This window comes from Athene noctua, chromosome 14 (assembly GCF_965140245.1).
Source record: "Athene noctua chromosome 14, bAthNoc1.hap1.1, whole genome shotgun sequence".
Lineage (NCBI taxonomy): Eukaryota > Metazoa > Chordata > Aves > Strigiformes > Strigidae > Athene > Athene noctua.
Window position 1 is genome coordinate 7,943,323 of NC_134050.1, and position 22,174 is coordinate 7,965,496.

At 40.3% G+C, this 22,174-nt stretch overlaps 1 protein-coding gene across 4 annotated transcripts in view; it reads right to left on the bottom strand.

Annotated features, from left to right (window-relative positions):
* NAV2 (neuron navigator 2) overlaps positions 1-22,174 on the bottom strand; it is a 420,599-nt gene that overhangs the window by 98,789 nt on the left and 299,636 nt on the right. For all 4 annotated transcript variants that reach the window (XM_074918582.1, XM_074918578.1, XM_074918581.1 and 1 more), the window contains 4 exons: positions 13,523-14,621; positions 10,775-10,887; positions 7,132-7,240; positions 4,307-4,696 (listed from right to left, as the gene is read on the bottom strand). In XM_074918582.1, coding sequence (XP_074774683.1) covers positions 4,307-4,696; positions 7,132-7,240; positions 10,775-10,887; positions 13,523-14,621 — 1,711 coding nt within the window. The remainder of the gene's footprint in view (positions 1-4,306; positions 4,697-7,131; positions 7,241-10,774; positions 10,888-13,522; positions 14,622-22,174) is intronic.

Sequence of the window (22,174 nt, forward strand, 5' to 3'; positions counted from 1 at the left end):
GTTTCTTTTAACTACTGTTACCAAGAACAAATTCTCATTAGCGACAAACTGCATAGTCCTTTTCTTTCTCTAAATCCTTAGCCCAAGGGAAGGTCTGTTGCGCCACATATGAGCCTGACAACTGAAAAAGATGTGTCACCGCCTGTCTGATAAACAGAACAAAAACAAGCAACTGAGCTGCAAGAATCTTACAGATATCAATCACATGTCAACACGCAATTAAATCAGTCCTCAATTTCAGCTCTTCGTACCAAACTCTTCTTTGCCTCCTAATAGAACTCCTAAATTTCAGCCTACAAGAGAACTCTATTTCAATTGCAGTTTTGGTTCTTGTTACTCAAGGGCAGACAGGCCTCTGCACCACAAGGATGATATCTACCTTAGGACACCACTATTTTGTCTGGGTTTGAGTGACCTGAGCAGAAGCAGGGGGTGAAGCCTGGTTCCCCAGCCCAGAGTGGCCTTCTCTCCCTTTTAGCATCCTTTCATCCATGTTCCCAATTCACCTGCTTGTAGCGCTTGTAGAAAGATCCCTGGAGAGCACAAAGGCTTGAATAAACAAGAAGGAATCATAATCCCATGAGCATCGCACACAGAAAACACATTAAGAGTTTACAGAAAAAGAGATATGGCATGGTAATGTATCGGCCCCAAAGCATCAAATAAATGGGGAGGTTAATAAAAGGGTAGAAAGCTTCTTCCTCCCCCACCAGCAGCTGCTGTACCTGCGGGAGGTTACTGAAAGGAGAATTTTAGCATTGGCCCTCTGAATACTGTATGCAGGCTGAGCACTTCTGTCCTTGTCTAAGAGCTGAGGGAGCAGTTCGCTGCTAGGCTGGCTAAGGGAGGTACGAGAGAGCCACTAGGTAACGTTTCTTAATGAGATGCACCCCAAGAGTGAGCTGGGCATGCCCCAGAGCCCAGCCCGGCGTGCAGCAGACTCATGGTCCATGCACGGGGCTGCTACTATCTGCCCTGCCTTGAAGATCAGGCTCTAGGGTGGCTGAGCTGTCAAATCATCAAATCTACATTTTGTTGGAACATAGCTGGAACAGCCACGCTTCTGCAAAAAATTGTTTTGACAAGCTGCGTTTGCGGACCCAAAGCCATTTCCTGAGAAAATCTGTGACCAGCACTAATCAGTATATCCACCCTGTTAATTCTGCATAGAAAGCTGCACACCAAGGTAATGAAAACAGGGGCAAAGGATTAATTAAATTAAAAGATTTTTTAACAGCTCTGTTGCTCCATTCCAAGGACAGATAAAAAGGAAATTAACTCTACAATCTCATTAGAGATGCCACTTTCTGATGGAGCTCAGCCAGCTGCTGAAAGAGGTGGGTTGGGTGCTTGCTCCCCACCTCACACAAATCCTAGTCCTGTTACTTTGTCGTGCGGTTCATGTTTTAGCTCCCACAATAAGACAACTTCTTACCTTTGATCCATTCCCTGGAGACTTCCTTAGTTTAAGAGATATTCTCTGCCCATTTGGAAAAGATACTCTTTCTAACCCTATGAAAGCAATCCTGGTGTCTGCCAGAGCTCTGCTTGAGCAGATTTATTAAAGGAGGCCAAACGAAACTTCCCATGACCCAGTACATTTCAGAGAAAGCATCAGGATCACAGGGCTAGAATAGTTTGTCTTGGCTATTGGATTTATTTTGGCTGTAACAAATATTTTGGCTCCCTTCCCTATCAGTTTGCCAATGAAAACACAGATCCAAGGTTTTCAGACTGCAGGATTGTAGCAATTCTGAAAAATGACAAAGTGAAACACATACCAGCTAATAAAGAGCTATTCATGCTATAAATGCCCTCTTGTACTGCTTTCCACATACTGTAACTCAGCTTCTGGAAATATTGGGCTTGTTTGCCCTAACTGATCTCAGAGATTTGTTCTGCAGCAAGTCACACGGATGCTTTCTTTACAAGCAACCTCTCCGATTTCTAAGCGGTGTGTTATTCCTCTGCCACAAAAACACAATGCTATCCTATTTTTTTATTACTGGGAATAAACCGACATAGGGGAACATAATTTATGAAACAGGCTACCAAAACATCTGTTCACACTGGAGATGGTAATCCAGCATTATTAGGTGTCAGTGAGATTCACCAAAGGTAACACCCTCATTTTTAATCTCTCTCCATTGGTCCTGGGATTATATCCAATGCTGTTATTGCAATTCAGTACTGCAGTACTCCCTTCTCGGGGAATCTGAACACACGATTACTCCCCACAGCCTATGCAACCCCAACACTGTGGGGCTGCTTCCCCAAATGCTCCCTCCAAATGCCCACCAGTGCAGCAACAAGAGGACCTCCAAATCCCCCAACCTCCAAACCCTGACCACAATCTGGAAATGGAGCTGGATCTTTCTGATGAGGGATTGACCTACGACACCGGTTCAGCCCTTGGAATTTAGTTAATGACTACAATAACGTTACAGAAATCAACGAACCAACTCACATTATTTAGCAGAACAGGTTTTTGTAGCTAAAGGCAAAAAATAAGGAAAAGAAAAAGACATAACTCTTCTTGTCCTAAGAACTTTAAATTGCCATCTCATTTATCAATCTGTGGCTGGTTATGTGAGTAAAAACTGAAAGTTATCTCCCTCCTTTAAAAACAAGGGGGAAATAAGTGTCAGGTACTCGATTAAATATGTTCTAACACTCGAGGCTAGGAGTGAGGTGCTGTGCAGTACATGACTCTTCTGCTAAATGATACGTTCACCATTCTGGGTATTATTCTTGGTATATAACTCGCTGCTTTGGTGACAGAGGTACCAACTGGCAAACACACATTTTATTACATTATTCATCCCTTAGACCTAGAATCCAAAGACCACTCTTACCTTTTCAGACTACAGAGACTTCCATTTTTTATCCTACAGGATGGCCAGATAAGACACAGAAAAGGAAATGATACACAGAGATGAGCGAAGGCACGGATTTCTCTGGAAATATCATTTAAAAACTCAAAGGCTTTCTTATTCTTTCCTTTTCCTCAACCTGGAATCTGTACTTTATACACTATGTAAAGATCTGCAAAGACTGGGGCTCCTCTAGGATATGAGCAGCAGAAGCCTGAACTGACACAACTCTGCCAGGGACACTTCTCAGCTCATACTCCAGGTGTTTTACAGAAACCATAGCGCTACTCAGAACTTACTTTCCTCACTTCTAGGCCAAAACTACAGCCACCAGTTTAAATAAAAGTCATAGTCCAGAGGAAAAGCAGTAACTGTTATTATAATGAAAACTGCCAAACTCAGGTGTATGTTGATTTATTTGAGGAAAACACAAGGTGCTTTAGTGACACGATGTATTATTAATGCAGCAACTGCTACCGGGGTGCTTTATCTGAAACGGAATTTTATGCTGCTTTTAGCATCGGCTTCTTTACTATATACTTCCTTAATGAAGAATTAAAAACACAGTGTCTGACTTCTTAAAGAGGACAGTGTGAAAACACACAAATATTCACAAAGGACAGAATTAACGGAGGTTTCCAGATTGTGTAACTTAACTGGCTAAGTTAGTGACAAAGCAGCAGCTGGATTCCAGCTATTTCAGTAAGACACTAAATCTTCCAAATAAGCCAGAGCTACAAGAAATGTCACTTACAAAAAAATTACAGAAAAGCAAAGGATGTAAGATGGCCAGACAGGGAAAAATCTGCCACCAAAATAAATATACCATTTACATCTCAAAGATCAGTTTTAACATCAGGGTAATGCTGATGTACTTGAGCTAAGAGAAAATGACTATACTTTCTAGAAGGAACTGAAAATGGACATAATGAATTGAATACTAAATTGCCTATCAATTTATATTTCTTCACACTAACTTGCTCTTTAGACTTTATTTTGTGCGTACAACTATTTTACCGTACAGAGATGTAAACTTATTTCCCTCCAAAACGTTCAGACAGAAGGGTTCAGAAAGTACAGCAAACGCCTCACTCGCTCCATCTTCTGGGCATAAATGAACATTGCAGCAGGTATTTGCCGACCACAATGAACCCTGACTGGGGAAAACATTGCATCATGTGCAACAGTATATTAATATAGAAGAATATTTTCTTAACATGCACTTAAAACTTAAATCATGTGCTTAAATCTCACTGACTAAATTAACTGTGATAATGACCTGTCCCTCTAAACGCTTATGAAAACTAGCAGAGTATCTTTGCGGATTTTTTGTCTTATTTTCTCCCAATAACCACAGGAATACAATGACATTAAACACAATTGAAAAAATCACATGAAGTACAGTATTTAGGAAGAAAAATAAAAGCACTTACCCACTCGTGATGTCATCAGCTCTGATATTCTTGCCCAGCACATCCCCATCACTCATATAGCCGGTGGCATCCATGGTGATGCCTTCCAGATCGATTTCATCACTTCCCTTGTCCGAGATGTCCACGTGGCAGACGCTGCTCCCACGAGACGCTAGCTGCCTCCGCAAAGGTGCCGAATACATGTAACGTCCCGACTCCGTGTTGATGAAGCGGCTGGCGTTGCCTCGCGGAGGATACCCGTTTCCCATCGACGGAGCATCGCCTGCCTGCAGGCGAGGGCTGGACTGCCCCAGTCTCCATGATAAGGGGGTCGGTCGTCCCGTCAAGCTGAGGATGCTGCGGCCACTTATCTCAGTAGTGACGTTGGTGTCAAATGTAGTTTCCAATGTGCTTAAAAAACCAGAAATGCATTTGTTTAAACGTATATGGAGTGCCATGAGATTTCAGGTGAATGAAAGATCCTACACGTCAAACACTCACCAATTTAAAGCATTAACAGAATTTACCTGCTACAACGCCTTGAGAGAGATAGGTCCATTCACAGAATCATCTGGGTTGGAAAAGCCCTTGCAGATCCTCCAGTCCAACCATGACCCTCACACTGACCGTTCCCAACTCCACCAGATCCCTCAGCGCTGGGTCAACCCGACTCTTCAACCCCTCCAGGGATGGGGACTCCCCCCCTGCCCTGGGCAGCCCATTCCAACGCCCAACAGCCCCTTCTGCACAGAAATCCTTCCTCAGAGCCAGCCTGACCCTGCCCTGGGCAGCTTGAGGCCATTCCCTCTTGTCCTGGCGCTTGTTCCTTGGTTCAAGAGACTCATCCCCCCTCTCTGCCCCCTCCTGTCAGGGAGCTGTAGAGGGCCAGGAGGTCTCCCCTCAGCCTCCTCTTCTCCAGACTAAACCCCCCCAGTTCCCCCAGCCGCTCCCCAGCAGACCTGTGCTCCAGACCCTGCCCCAGCTCCGTTGCCCTTCTCTGGACACGCTCGAGTCATTCAATGGCCTTTTTGGGGTGAGGGGCCCAAAACTGAACACAGTCATCGAGGTGTTGTTTCCTCCAACACTGTTCTTAAATAATTATACTCTTGCACCCAGGTCAGCAAGTGTTCAAGATACATGTGAGAAGACTTAAGCTGTAACTTTTTAATGATTATCCACAGTATCAAGGAATAACCTTTTCATCTTCAATCATATATAACTATTATAATCGTGGGTTTTCCACTCTAGGCAAGGGAGTGGGATATTACGCTGACTAAAGGAAAACCAACTCAAGTACTACTTTTCTGATACATTTTCTTTTATCTGGCTGCATTCATGAACGTCCTAATACTCTGGAGACGTGTCCAGCACTAACACGGTAGCTATTTCTACACTGAGGAAAGGATTAAATGAAAAAACAGTAAGGACGGCAAAACAAGTTTATTTTTCAAAATGGATTTTATATATTCACAAATTGAATATATTTTTCAAAATATTGATAATATTTATGCAGAGCTCTGGTGACAAAAGCATTTTAAGTCACAGCCTGTAAATACAGTTTTGGACAAACGTCAGCAATGTGAAATCTTCCATTCTCTGAATCTGACTCTGTGATTATATTGCATCCCTTCCAACAGTAATGCTAGTATGGTATGAGTATGGTCTGAGAATGCTGTGACCACTCAACCTGGTAGTGATATTGGCATCAAAAGTAGTCTCCAATTATCCAAAAGATAAATGCATTTGATTAAATGTAGACTGCTATATGGAACCTTAAAAATGGGAATGCTACACCATGAGATTTCAGGTGATGTGTATAGATTGCAAGACTACACCCTGAACACTCACAGCTTAGTTGCAGCTAATTTATTTGCAGCTAATCCATAGCCGCAACTTTTACGCACATGAACTCTCTTCCTTTCTTGCTCAACTAAATACCGTTACTTTTTTTTTTTTTTTTTAAACTGTGGGTATTTGTTAAAATAAGCAGCATTGTACTATTTGCAATATAATCCTACATATATGCTGCAAAAACCTACGCATCCTCTGGTTATAGTAATTAAATCATAATGAACTGTCACATTAACTGAAATTTCAAAAGAAAAATAGCATTGGGAGTTTATCTTTGCAAGCTCTGCCTCAGTTTTAGATACAAAGCCAAAGGACAAAGTGTTGCCCCCATGAAATCATTTAGGGCTGGAGTCCATAAGGCACTAAGTAGGACCCCAACCTCATTAGGGGCCAAACAGCTTACTCTCCCAAGCTTCCTATTCAACACTGAGAAGATCTGAGTCACAGAATGTTTAAATGTAATAATAGTCTTTGTTTATTTAGAGCATATTTTAAATATTGCTGAAGATTTCCAAATGCTGCTTTACAAAGAAAAAACAGTTATACATGGATGACTAATAATATTAGAAAAATTTGTTTGTCCAAAGATTGGTCAGGAATTCATGTTATGCACTTGAAGAAGTGGGTCAAGCGCAGTTCACCTGCTTATTTAAACAAAATATTACACATAGGGGAGAGGGGTGTAAAGCACTGAAGTTGTTTGAGATGAAGAAACATTTTAAACTGTAACCTATATTCAAACATCACCTAACACATTTAACAAGCGCTCGTTATTCTCCACCTTAGATTCTATATACAACCCAATTACTCATCATATATCTCAATAAACACTGAACATCATTCAGAATCTGTGCTTTAAGACAAGAAGTACACGATCAGTATCTTCCATTGTCAGTGTTAACAATTTTTAAAGGATGCAACTCAGCCAGATCTAAGAGATGTAAAGTAAGAGCATAAAGATTTCCATTTTCTTATAAACAAAGTCATGCCATTACCTGTGAGTGACCTGGGTTCCACGTAAACTGGACATAGTTTCCTCTAAGTTCTGTCGAAGATCGGCAATGTTTTTCACAGTTCGTAACCGCCGAGTTTCTGGATCCTCTCCTACAGGGGAAAAAAAAAAACAACGTAAGAAAGGATAAGGCAGGAAACAGCAGAGAACTGAGCTGTTACCTCTGCCTGATTCTGACTCAAACACATCTTTTTCTGACTTTCTGTTATTTAACACTCCAAACCGATTATGATGGAGATACTATTCCCTTACGGCAGGCACCTGTTGCTGCCACAGCCGGACTGAGAACGAGCTCTGTACTGTTAACTTTAATTCACAGGCTGCCTTTGCACCAGATGTTTCTATATCGTAATTTCCCCATATGACCCAATTTAAATTCCTGTTAACTTTCCACCTCATTAGGAGATATGGTCCATCAATGCCACCCTTTCCATCTCATATATTGACACAATTAACATCAACCCGACACAGCCAGTTTCTCCAATGCTGTATTTTCATTAGATCTTCTTTTTTCATTTTTAAATAGTTGTCATTCTACAACAACAACCTTCCAATAAACTAACTTCTGTAGACTGGGTGCACCATGCCAAGTGATGTTTTAGGTAACGTAGCAAAAACTTTTGCTTGTCAACATGACAACACAGTTATTGTTATCTAAGTGTGCTACATGACACAAAGTTGGGGCATGACTTCTAGTTTCCCTGGCATTTAGAAATCCTGTTCTCTACATATTCTGATCTAAACCACATTTATATCCTGTTCTTTACCTCTAAAAATAGAGTTTATACACATAAAAAAAGTCCTCCTAGTGTCTCAGCATAATTTATTTTATAAAATTAATAATTTAATTAGTGCCTCAGCATAATTTATTTACTTGCTCAGCTGTCAATGAAGAAATGCTTTGGTTGCTAACTCAACTGAACTTTATATGGTTAAACCTTCCAAGAGGTTGAAGAGCAGTGAATTTCTAGTAGTGCCAACATATTCTTTGTAAGCTGAGTACTGAAACAGAAAACCTCCAAAAAGCCGTCACAAAGCTTCTGCTGGGCTTTGTGGAAGGAAATGATTTCATTCTAAAGGGTTTACAACTCATGACTAAAGAAAATACTACAGCAAATTTAAAACTTTTCAAATTTTGTGTCTGCCTTCTCTGCACAAGCGATGCTTTCTTCAGCTGCCAGGATACTGGTCATCCATACAATTGCTAGTTTAGCTGGCTATCTATATATCACACACATCAAAAGTGTTAAGGAGCAGATACATGAACTGTTGTTGGAACTTTCCAAATTCTTTGCTTTAAACTTCATGTTTCTGAAAGATGCCAGGTTAGTGGCACACAAAAAGCAAGGCAGGTACTCCTGCCCTCAAAGCAGCAGTTAGAAACTACTCACCACAGTGCTGGAGCCCCAACTACAGGGGAACTCTCTAGGGAGGGGAAGATAGACTTTAATGTTTATACAGTCATTAGCCTTTCTGAGACAAACAACAATGGCTCATGTTAGCAAAAATATTTGCCATTTTTTTTTAATGGGTCTCTACTCCCTGGGAAATAATCTCCCCGAGATACAATTCACTTTGGCCAATTGGTCAAACAATTATGATCTGGCTGGACTGGCAGTAGCCGCCTTACAAGACCAATTCCTTTAGCCAATGGGTCTCTGGGACAGAAAACATCTTCTACGCTCATAGATCTACAAATTTTTGCAGTAAGGAACATAAAATATTTATGGGCCTTTAGCCTAACAAAGGTCACAGTGCTCTTTTACAGATCATTTCTCTCATAGCTCTTAAGGCAAATGGTAGATAAATTCTTAAGAGAATAAATGTGAGACAAGCTAAACCAATTTCTATTGATGACTCATACCTAAATTGATACCGAATTTTTATTTAAATGACATTCAGTTGCTAAAATTGTAAGTATACTTGAAAGACAGACATTGGATAGTGCCATTAGAACTTAATTATTAAATCACTTAGCTCTTCATGAACAGGCAGTATCACTATTCAACTCTCAGTTTTCCCTATCCATGCTCTTTTTTTTTTATTTGTGCTTTTAAATTAAAAGCATCAATAGCTGCTACATGGTGAGAGAAGAAATCTGTCCCTTATTTCTTCTAATTTATTTGTGTTGAGAGACCCTTTTGTTTTGTTCGCTTCTTTTCCCCTAAGATCCCTTTATGGACTGCTGCTGTCTGTGGGGTTTGGCTGCACACAGCTGGGTTCTGCATCTCCACTGTTTGAGGTTGTCAGCTGTCTTCCATTTCTGGATCCCAAAACTTACATATTCTACTTGAATAATAGTTTGCATTTACATAACATCTGTCATTAAAGACTACAGACCTTTTGTGATCTGTAAACACTTCTCAGTTTACAGGCTAAAATATCATCTAGGCTAGGCAACATGATGACTAAGAGGCAATACTGAAAAAAGTTTAAGCAGCTGGACACTCTGCATTTCTTACTTTGAACTGGCTCATATTTAAATATGAAGCCAAAGATGTTCTCAAGGATTTTAACACTGTGCTATTTATTTGCCTTTTAAATATTTAATCCACCTATATATGTCATACACACAGATACACACATTTATGCATTCCTGGAGCCCTTTTCCTCACCAGTGACTCTGCCCCTCGCCTTTGCCATCAGCATACACGCACACAGATATAAACACAGCATTGACAGAACATGTAATGCAGTATGAAATGAATCTGGTTGTGAAACTTTTAGTGACATGATTTTTCCAAGCAAGATGATCAGTTTCAAAACACACATTAAACTGGAGGACACCAAACCTAAGTAGATGGAAAAACCTGAGATATTCTACTGATGTGATATCCTGCAATAGTATGCAGTAAGCAAAGTCATAGACCATGCTGAAATTGGAATAGGAGACTTGACTGTGACTATAAAACCACATTTTAGATCTTTAGTAGCATATGATTGCTAAAAATTGCTTTGTTATATTCATCAGCTTAAAAAATATTGCTAATCATCATACTTCCTACAGTAGCAAGAATTCTAGATAAACATATGAAGTACTTTTTAATTTAGACTGCTAATATCCTAATTACAATCAGTTTCAGCTTCTATATGCTGGACACAGTAAAATACAGTTGGATTTCTGTCTCCTATTGCTGCAGAGACCAATTCTCAAATTGATCAGATTCATGTGAGTGAATACTGAGATTCCTCCAAACTTAGAAATGCACCAAAACATCAAGGAAATTAACTTCATCTCCTCTGTAAGCTCTGAAGCAAAGTTTTAAAAAGTAAAAAATAAAAATCAAATGCTTCAGTATACTTAGGATCCTTATTACAGCTTAATCCTAAAAGGTGCTGTGCATCTCCTAGAAAAACATTAAGTACCCAGAATTCCTAATGATTTCAAGTAATTTGGGGGGCACACCATTGTGTAGAACTGGAGCATCTAGTATTCAGATTATTGACAGCTAGTTGCCAGTGCTGAAGAGCTGAAAGAAATATCATAACTAGTAAGAACTAAAGCATTACGAATAAAACCAAATTAAATCCCCCCCCCTTAAAGAAGGAGCTCCTGACTTTAAACTTGCTTTAGCCCATTCTTATTTACCCAGACCACAGTCAGTGGGTCATGTTGCAAGACATACCTGAGAGGTCTTCGAGGGCAGGCTGTCCAGTTTTGACATAAAGAGCAGAATCCATGCTGACCCCTCCTGTGCTGGCCTCGGCTGTTACGTTCCCTTCATTGTCTGTCTGCGATCTGGAAGGCAAAACAGAAGAGAGATGTGCAGCCACTCTCCATCAAAAGTATCTCAAGTATAACAACTAGACAACTGCACCTGCCATCAGCCACTCTGTCCCCCTCTCCAGAATAGACCAGCAGACTGATTTTACATAATTCATTAGTCCCATGTTGAATTATGTCCTAGAAATGGAAATGAGCACTCAGCTGTAAAAGATAAAAAATTCATAGTCAAAGATAGGCTTCACAGGTCTTCAGATGGGGTCTTAAGACACTCTGTTTTCCAGCTAAATTTTAATTATCAATAACCATCATCCAATCCTCTCTAATAAAGTCTGTATTGCGTGAATATAAAGCAGGTAGTGCATGATTGCATGTTACACTCCTGATAGTTTCCCTTCATTTGTATTTTAAAAAATAAAGGACTGGGTAAAACGAACTTCAAACTCCAATTTATTGCCCGATATTCTGGCTGTCAGGTAATGAAAGGTGATGTATAAATCTATTGTCACATTTGAGTAATATATCTTGACTCATTTCATTTTACTAGTTGCACTGGGTTTTGCTCATAGGGCCACATCAACGAGCAGTGGGCAGCTCTCCTGCCCAAAGGGTAAGTGCTATTTGAAAGTCAAGACACGGCCGAGAATGACTATTGCAATGTTCTTGTTTTCCGTTGACCCTATATGAAATGTAGAACAACTTCTCATGTCTTTTAGTTTAAAAAAACAAACAAAAAGTCTATAGGCAGATGAAAAGCTTAAAGCAACCTTAAGTGATAGCAGAAGAAAAACCAAGACTACTACTGCGATGCATTAACAACTGCATTTTGCAGATTCAAAAAGTGTCTGAACAGTAAACTTAACACTATATGTTTGCCTTGACAGTAAATACAATTTGACTTCTCTCTTTCCTTTTAAAGCCATCAAGATTACTGAGTTTGGCCCTTTTTCCTCCAACGCTGAAAAGTAAAGGTTATTTTTTCAATTTCTCATCATTTTCTCCATCTGCCAATAGGTAGTTTCATTACTGTTTTTTGTAAAAAGTCAAGCCTAGAGTTTATCAGTATGCTTAGACTACAGAGAACATAAGGACTGCATCTGCTTTTACACTTTAGATGATGATTTCTGTGTTCAAACTAAGATGAACACCAAGTAAGAGTGCTTTTTCACTTTATATTTTGATAGGACATTGAAATGATAAACTGAACAACCCAAAGCATCCTGAATACATTTTTGGAAGTTATGAGGGATAAACAATATAGCAATCAGTTTTCAATCACAATTTTCTACTTAATTATGGATTAAAATAGTACAAACTGCTCTGGCAATTTTTAACTCACAATAAATCTCCAAAAATTACTAGTAGTAGATCTCACCTTCAAAGACACAACAACAGTGCTGATGTATGTAGATGAAAGCAAGAGCAAGGGAAAACTAGACTATACACTATTAACACAAGTTTTAGATTAATTTTTCCCAACTGGTTCCTTTTCATGTGACCGCATCCCAGAAGGACACCTGGCATTTTATTCCATTCACACAGGGAGAACACTCAAGGGATCAGAGACTCAGGGGTTGCTCTTCCCATTTTGCATTCCTACATTGGCCGTTGGCATCCCTCTCTTTCAGGTTCATTGCATTTACATTCACTTTTATTTAAAAAATGTGGCCAACCATCTCTTATGCTACATCTGCCAAGAGATCAAAGGCAAAACGTGTATAGTAGAACTGAAAAAATGATGGGAAAGGGTGACAAAGATGACCAGAGGCTATGAACAGCATCTCTACAAGTAAAAACTAAACAGTCTACGACACCTTAGTCTAGAAAAGACACATCTTAAGGGAAGGAAGGATATGACAGGTCTCAAATCATGCGCAGCAAGAGGATGATAAAGACAGAACAACTGCTTGCATTCTCTTCCTATGAAAATGGCTGTCAAAACCAAAAATCCTACCATCTGACTGAGGAATTTCTTGCATCATGGTGAGGCTGGGGACCATGTCTTTAGGCAGCTTTGTTACTCATTTCCTTCTTGTTACTCTTCCCTACATATCCTCTACTGTCACTGTCAAAGAGATGATGCTGGACTAGATGGAGATTAGTTGCAACCCCATATGGCTGTTCTTTTGCTTACCTCATTCAGGGTTAATGCACAGAAGAGCAGACTTCGTGCCTGGCCTTACCTATACTAAGGGATTTATTTCATGTTTTAAGTTTTCACATTACGGCTTACAGTGAAGCAGCTCCACCACTGTTAGCCTCACTGAAAAGAATAACTGTATCTATGTCATAAATTGGCATTGCTACAACTTTTAAAGCTATGAGGCAAAAAACCCCACCTAATTCCATGGTGTGAAACCAGGCAAGAGCAGCACTTGGTCCAGAAGGTGTTAGCATTCTCATCTTAAAACTGTTAGTAGGGTCAGATACAACAATTATTCACCCTCCTATCTATCACAACTTCTAGTAGATCTCAGTCTGATGGCCTTCACCAAGAATTTTTGTGAAAACGTATACACTGTCTGCTCTCTTAAAGCAAGAAACTTCTAAATGACATGCTATTCATCTTGCTGCCTCACCTCCCTCTAAGAGAGTCCAATTCCTATCCAAGTGTCCTGTTCAAAACAGTCCAGTGAGAAGTTCACCTTACCTGTACATGAAGGGAGCTACCGTGGCAGTGTTCGGGTGGCTGTATTGCTGTTGGGGATGAGGTAGCTGAACACTCACAGTATTGCTCCCTGTGGTGTGTGTCGTCGCGGCGGGTCCGTTGACAGCTTGGCTGCTGCTGCTGCTGTTGAGGCCTCCTACACCTTTTCCTTCTGAAGAGGCCAGGCTGGACGAGGAGCTGGAATGCCTGCTGTCCAGCTGAGACTTCTGATGAGAGAGTCCCGCGCTGGCTTTCCCGCTGCGGCTTCTCTCGCCTTCCTTTGCAGGAACGGGGGCACTTGAGGATTTCCCTGTGGTGTTTTTCATTCCTGGTTTTGGTATTCCACTGTGCGAAGGGGCAGAGGCCTCCTTCTTGGCACTATTCAGCTTGCCTCCTTTAGGGATAAAGCTTGCGATCTTGGAGGACTTTTTTGGCATCTCTGTTGGTGTTAGTGTTGTCTGTTCTTCTTTTGGTTCCTCTTTCAGGTCCAGCTTTTCAGTGATGGATGTTCTCTTTGCAATGTCTTTACTTTTATCCTTTTCTTTCTCTTTCTGTTTCTCTTTATCCTTCTCATTACCCTTTGGAGAACTTTTCTTATTAGTTAGTGCCCGACTAAAAGTCCTTTGTGCAATTCCCTTGAGTGCAATTTTGGGACTACTGGACATCGATCCCGGATTGTTCACATTCTGATTCGTGGCATCAATTTCTTCGCTCTCCTCAAAGCTCAGAAGTGTCTCCAGCTTTTCACAACTGTTGTCCCGAGACCCTGGACACTCAAGTGTTGTCCCTCCTGCTTTGGAGCCTCCTTTGCTATTGAAGAGTTTTAATTTTTCAAGCATGGATTTTTGACCATTGGGAGTTGTTTTGGTGATTTCCAAGGGTGGCTTTGGAGGCTCCGGTATGGGCTGCTTTACGGATAACATGGAAGACGTAGCTGTGTGCTTGGCACTAAGGGACTTGCTGCGCCAAGGTTTAATAGCAGAGCTGGGCTGAGGGATGGCTGATGAGTTATTGCAACTAACAGAACTGCTGCAGCTTTGAACTGAGGATGAGACATTTTCATTCATTCCTGTGGGTTGGGAGGCTGTACTGTCCGCAGGCTCTGGAGAAAAACCAAAAAGAACCCAAAAAACCAACACAGTAGTACCTGATATTATAGCTTGACTGAGATTCTTTCTGTAATGAAACATTAGGAATTTTACACTATTAACATTAAAAAGAGACATATATTAGTATTTTCAACATCAGTATCGCTTACAGAAATAAGAAGCCAGTTTTCTTTTCCTACCCAGCAGAACAGCAACAAGCTCCTACTATGCAATTTACATTTACTTGCTGTTTCAATAAAGAAAAAAAAAAATCTCCTCCAATTCAAACCAAAATGTGTTTCACAACGTGTTCTCCCTTATTAAGTTCATAATACTTTTTCATTAGCAAAAACACAGCACTATTTTCTAACTAGGGATTCCCTCTGATTTTGGCAAAATACTTGCTGTTCAAGTTTGATTCTTAGAAAAACCTCAGACATATAAAAAAATGCAGGAGTAAGGAAAAAATTAAAACTGAAGTCCTTTCAGTTATTGGGGGGAGGATATGAGATCTTCATGTGCAAAAGGTAGAAGAAAACTCCATGTACAAAAATAAAACTAATTGTGCCATTATGCAATGAACCTAAATTAAGTATTACCACGTATCTTAACCCAGCTGTAAGAGAAACTAGTGGCAGTAACTACAGCCCTCCCCCCTCAGAGAAAGCAAATCTTTTATTTATTTAGTTCTTTTTAATGTTATTTGTTCTTGTTAAGAAATTAGTTCAGAGCTTAGAGAGAGCTTGAAAAATCACACTCACCTACCAGTGGCCACTTCTCCTCTGAAGTTTCTCTTTGCAGAGTTTCCTTTCTGGAGACGTTACTCTCTCAATTATCACAAATATGTTTTCTGTTAAACTGCTCATGTTTCCAGTTAACTTTTGTCATCTATGTCTGTTCGCCTGCCCAGCAGCCTGCTGGGGATTAACGGCTCTTACCTATATTTCCCTGCCCTTTAGCAATAAAGTAAACTGTGTATAGAGCTGCATTTTTTTAATTCAAAAATCAACAGCGGTTGAGAGCGTGCGTTTTCAGCAGCAGGAGCAGCCCTGTGAATTCAGCCCTGTAAATCATGAGCCGCTGCAACCACACAGGGACTGTTTTACTTCACTTTCAGCTCTCAGTGAAGATACGGCTCTGTTAACCTCCCTCCTCTGATCCAAACCAGATCTACTAAAGATTTAAAGCACATTCATCTTCCTGACTTAGCGGAGAATTGGGTTTCTAAGAGTATTAGAGACTCCTTAATAATAAACTCAGTCATTTCACGTGGTTATGGACAAAGTGGGATAGCAGAAATTAATGATACTTTAAAAAATTTTACTGAAGTCAGAAGATTTCCAGGACTCTTGTTATTAACCAATAACTATTATACTAGCCGGTTTGCTAGTCCTTTTCCTATGGCAAACTACCCACATGGAACTGGAAGGAAGCAAGAGCCAGATGACAGACACAGAAAGGAATTGTACTTCTTTTAAGCTAGTGCCAGTCTGCTGACTTCCAGGGCATTACTCCTGTTTTACTCTAGTACAGAAGGAAAAGCAAGTCACCGAATGTCCCAAACAACAATGCCACCTGGTCCTCTAGGTGCCCTGCTCAAGCCTGCTAAACACAACCCGATGGGTTAAGGAGGACTGAAGAAGTAGATAGCGTGGGAGTCGCAGTGACCCCCAGTGCGAGGGGAACGGTGACCCACCATCACAGCACCCTGCCCACGGACACAAGAGAGGAAGGAAGGTCACAACTACATCAGAAGCTGCTGGCAATGTTATTCCCTCGGCTTTCAAAAGCTGTGCACCACTGCTTTTTCCTTCATGCTTCTTACCGTACACTGCTGCTTTGTTATTATTTTTATTTCCTGAAGTCCTCCTACCCACCAAAATCTACTTCCCATTGCAACACTGCACCATCGTCCTTTTGGAAACTCAGAACAAACAAGCCTTTGTCTCAGCCTGCCTTCCATGGAAGACACCCAGAAATGTACTGAAAGCTTCACTAAAATCCCAGTTGTGCATTATTTACAATTCATTTATATAGCTTCTTTTTTTTAAAAAAAAATATTTCCCTTCTCAATATTGGATATTTCTACAGAAACTGCAGTACTTTCAACACCAAGTTCCTAATCCAAATGCCTTCTGGCCATATCATGCTAAACATATCTCGACACAAAGTGTACCTGTACCTATAAATCATCAGCGCTGCCTGTGATTCATGAACATGCCCAGGACAGATTTACAGCTGGGTCCAGGGATGAACGTAGTAATCAATATGGGCAAGGAATACTTTACCTTCTCAGAAAAAACTGATTGCAAGGAGTAACGGGACAATTATAAGGGTGACAAATTGAAAATTACTGGTAAGGGATGTAAGTACAAAATAGAAATGCTGGCTGCACCCTTGGTTAGTACAACCCATGCAGCAGCACAAACCCAGCACAGGGTGAAACAGCGTTCAGCCTGAGCATGCAGCCAACTGAACAGACTTGGGAAAGAAATCTGCATTCTTCTCAAACAGGTTCTTAACAACAGTTTGAAAAAAAGAATACAGGCAATGCGGGTATCGGGGTGAACAAAGCCATCCTGCACCCACCAGAACTCAGAGGCTACACAGTCTTCGCGTGAGCCGTGACCCGCTGTGGCACCCACCGGAGACAGGAGCTACCCGAGTACCAGGCTGTGGTCCACAACCTCACTGTAAGGTCTGACTCCAGCTCAAACACTGAGCGAGCTGTTAACACACTGCAGATCCGCCGGGGGAGCTGACACCGGAGCCAACCCACAGCACACCAGGGTTCTTACCAACTCTACAATGTTTTCCTGGAAGTGAATGGAAGGTGTTGGTTCACTTGGGATGGCAAATTCATCCTAACAGCCCAGGTGAGTGCCTTAGCCCATGGACTTCGGGGGAAAAGGCTTTGCCTGGATCAAGTTAAATAGCTTGTTTTCCAAATCCAAAAGCGTTGTTCAGAATTTATTTCCCAACAAAATCCAGAACTTTTTCTTTTCTCCTTCCCTTGAATGCTTTCAGGATTTTTTAAATTTTTATTTAAAGTCTGTTTGGTCACTGACCAAAATATATTTTTTTTCCGGTTTGTTTGTTTTTAAACACAGCACTCGCTTTGTCCCCAACTCCCCCACATACACCCTCCTGTTTGGAACTTAACCGTGCTTCTCTTGCCAGTGGTGTAAGACGAGTACAATGTAACTCCATTTACACAGTTGCTCCTCATTTGCAGACATGTCAGAGAAATCAGAAATAGGACAATACTGTGATGGTAACATTTTTAAAAATTGGGATGTTAATGTATTTTTCAGAGTTTCTACCCCACATTTTCCAGAAATGAATTCTGTGAACGTTGGATGCTACACATCCAGAATGAATGAAAAATATTTACCAACTCTTACATGTTAAGCAGCTACACTATGGGAAAGGATAGAAGGGATTTTATGACACAAGTACAATGGATTTTGATTCATACTCAGGGTCAAATTCAGCGAAACTGGAAATTCAAAGTCCTCAAGTTTTTGTTACACTGCACCATGCAATGTTAATGCAAGAAATAAAAGGTTCATCATAAAACACATTCACGAAAAACGGCTTCAGCTTAAGAAAACTTCAGGCTTTTTGAGATTCTCTGTTTCTTTCTTACAAACAAGTCTGCTGGCTCTTTTACTCCTCAGACCAATCTTGGTAAACGAAAGGGGTTCTGCTGCCAGAATGGAGATTCAAATGCTAGGTTTCCTAATGAAGCAGTAACATCAATACGTGGATAACACATCAGCATGCAAAGGGGAAAGTTTTATTCAGTGTAGCATAGGCCCTTCTTTCATGAAAAGGAGAGCAGGTTTCATGCATTCGATTAATAAGCTTATTATTTCCCATGTGTTCCTTTGTGAGGGAGATATTTTCTTTCTTCAGCAACCTGCATTAACTAAAACTGACTATAAAAGAAATGTTTTCAAACCCAAGCTACAGTCTACAATAAATAATGATCGCTTTCCTCTTTTCAAAGTCAAATCTTGGCTTGAAATCTATTTTGTTCCTAGCGTTCCTGTTAAAAAAGATGTTGGTGGTCTAGTTCCAATGCCAATACGCACTGTAGCATGGGTAAATCTGATTTTAGCTGCTCCTGCAAAGTCTTAACTGCATCTGCAAACCTATCCATTTGTGATGAAAAAAAAGAGTCTGAAGGCTTATGATTTAATTCTCCCACTGAAGTCTTTGAGAGCTTACGTTATAATAAGGTCAGGAGAAAATATATGCAATTTCCCATCATTTGTCATGTTTGCTCTAAGCAAGTGGACTTTGATTTGTTATAACTGAAAACTTTCAAAACCAGTCATTATAAGCATGAAAGGCAACACAAAGACAAAGGATGTTCTCATAGTCACTTCTCCTTAGGAGGGTCAAGAACTTAACAGCATTTTTATTCATTTTCGAATGAACAAGCTGTCATTTTTTATTTCACAGCTATGGGAAAAATAAGAAGTTCTCATGAAGAGAAATATCTTTTAGTCCAGCCCATAGATTAGATAACCAAGTTAGAAGCATCCACAAGCAAATTCTAATTTAGGAAGTAAAAGCAGATCTGCTCTATGACATTACAGTGTCAGAACTGCAGAAACCACTCTGGCAGTTTCATCATTTCCCATCTAGAGGAATAACTGGTGAATCCTGACCCTTCCCATCCACCCACCAGAAGATTCTCCTTCAAAGCACTACAAGTAAGGGTCCTAAAGAGAAAAGCTTTTTAGCTTATTATCTTCTTCAGTAATGACTTATCATGCTCAGAAAACCTCTGAAATATGGGAATGACTGCATTTCTGTCAGGAGTTGGCTATAAAAATCAGAATCTTTCCATAATCCAAACCACTAGCAGGTAGAGCAGAACATTCCCAACAAGAGCAACCTGGCACACAGCCCTTCGTCAAAATAAGCACAACTCCTCTGGCCCACAGAAGTTTCTATTTCAGCTGAAACGTTGTTGACCTGAGAGAAGTAGAGCTGGGTGGAAGGGACTGTCTAGTTACTGGCTTGGGGTGGGCAAGAGGTATGGCCTCCACCCACAAGATAGCCAAAGCTTTCTTTGTGTTGTCTCTTTTATTCCAGACCACAACAAAAAAGCAAAAAACCCACTTTCTTAAAGCAGAGATTGCCAGATAGAGAAATTCTGCATAACCTGACAAAAGTCCACATAGAAAACATTTTGCTTTGCTGAGAACACAAACTTGCCCAAGCTGAGCAGAATTGGTTCCTTCAAATTTTTTTCCACTGTCTTTCGCTTTAGGGGTGATTTAATTTATTGTAACATGAGACAAAAATTACCTTTACTCCTTGATATTTTTCTTTCCTTCCATCATATCTACTTCTTCAATCCCAGTGTTGTAAACTCCGTAGCTTCAACAGCAGTTTCACGTACTCACAGAAATATGTTGTACCTCTGAAAACCCGTACCGAAGCCCGTGGATATGTCACTAACACAGCCTCCACGTTTCTGTAAAGTTGCCTTCATTCACACAGAGCTCCAGTATACGAAACAACAGTTTTGCTGTTTACTTTGCCAAGACTCAGCATTTTTGCTGAGGTGAAGGGAAATAAAACTGGAGCACAGGCTATCCTTTTTCTCATTGTCTTGACATAACTGACTAAGACACTTGAATTCCTTGTTGTTTTTGTTTAGTTACTGTAAAATTCAAAATGCTGTCCACATGACTGCCTGAGAAAGAGGTTGGAGGGACCTCTATCGACTACATACCGGTTAGATGGCCATAAAAATAATGAAACCAAGTTTACTGTGCCATTCAAAACAAGTCGCACTCTCCATTTAATATCAGACAAATACCATTCTTGTTCAATACTCTCCATTTTCTTCTCATTATTTGTACAATCAAATCCCCCAAGATTCCTCATAACAGAGTTATTCAAAAGCATTAATGAATTCCAGGCAGGGAGCTGTTACGGAGTCTTTCATTTGATTTTATATATAGCCAGAGGGGACACTATGTACACTTAGCAGCCCTGATCTGACACATCTCTCCTACAGGTGGGTTATATGAAATAGGCCGTACATGCATTAGTGGCCTGAGAATTGCACTTAGGGAACACTGTCCATTGTCTATTTTGACCATTAATAGCGGCTCAAAATCAGGGCTTGGAACAACCATGAAGGTAGAAACCAAGGCAGTTTTTTAACAGAAGGGACAGGCAATAGGAAAAATAACTGGATAACTCCCACTGATCAGTCAATCTACATTTTAACTCAGAAATGTCTTACTCTTCTCACTGAGAAGTCATACATGTGCCCAACTGTACACAATAAAGTGGCGAATACCAAAGCACTCTCAAAGATGGATGTTCTGTGTTCAAACAGAGGAGTCAAAGTAAGCCATACCGAAATACCAACACTTTACCATCATCTATATTTACACCTATACATGAACATACATAAATACATTGAAATCTATAATATTTATATATCAAAACCAGCTAACATGATACTATTTATACTGGGGTCTTCTTCATTTTCTCTCTCTGGTCAATGAAACTACTCTACAATCTGTAGCAGCAGATCTTTCAAACCGGGCCAATGTGCAAGTAATGACTGACTATTCATGACAGTAAGGAAGGGCTGGGCCATGGCTTTATGCACATCAACCACTTCAGAGATGGTGGCAGTTCTCTGGCACCAGACATGGATTCTTTAGGTATATTTGGTTGTGGAGGAAGAGGCAGAAGGCCCAGCAGAGCAGCCACAAATGGATGGGACCAGAGAGGCTGGACGATGCTCTTGCCCAGAGGAGGCTTCTACAGGTGTGGTAGAAACATGCTGGCACTTACACAAGTCTGGGACATAGCACCACTGCTGTTTGCTTTCCTATGATTTAATAGGGAACTTTTGTTTCCATGGCTGTTCTGGCACGATTCATTCCGCAATAAATTTACAAGAAATTGTAAATATTTATTTTAAAAGGAAACATCTACGAACTGTAAAGGCCATGAAATGCTGGGCCAGCTCTTCAGCTGGTATAAATTAACATGGTTCCACTGTCTCCAGTGCAGCTACACAGATGTACACTGGGCAAGAATTTGCTTCTCAAGGTTACGTTTTACTTCAAAGCTCAGGTTTTTTATCCTCATGAACTGTACAGTTAAGAACATGTCATTGGCTAATTTTTAGTTTTGGTGTGTTTTTTTTAAAAAAACCCCTTTATTTAAATACATTTTTGGCTTGTTTTAGATATTCCTAAAGTTTATACCAACTATGGCAAAGCTCTGTGGTCTTGTAAAGCTCCACTTCAGCTGCAATTAAGCCTTCAGCCAGCCTTTGTTTAGGCAAAAGAGAACATATTTTAAAATGCCAAATTCAGCCAGTTGAACAGTTGTAAAATTAAGCACAAATATGATTTACTGCATACTTGTATCTGGTACTATAAACGTGCCATATTGCTTGTTATATTCTGACAGTCTTTAAACTGTTTAATGGGCACACACCCAACATAAATATGTCACTAAGAATTCACTAAGATGAGACAATCTTTCAAAAAATGTACTTGATTCGAAAAGTGAA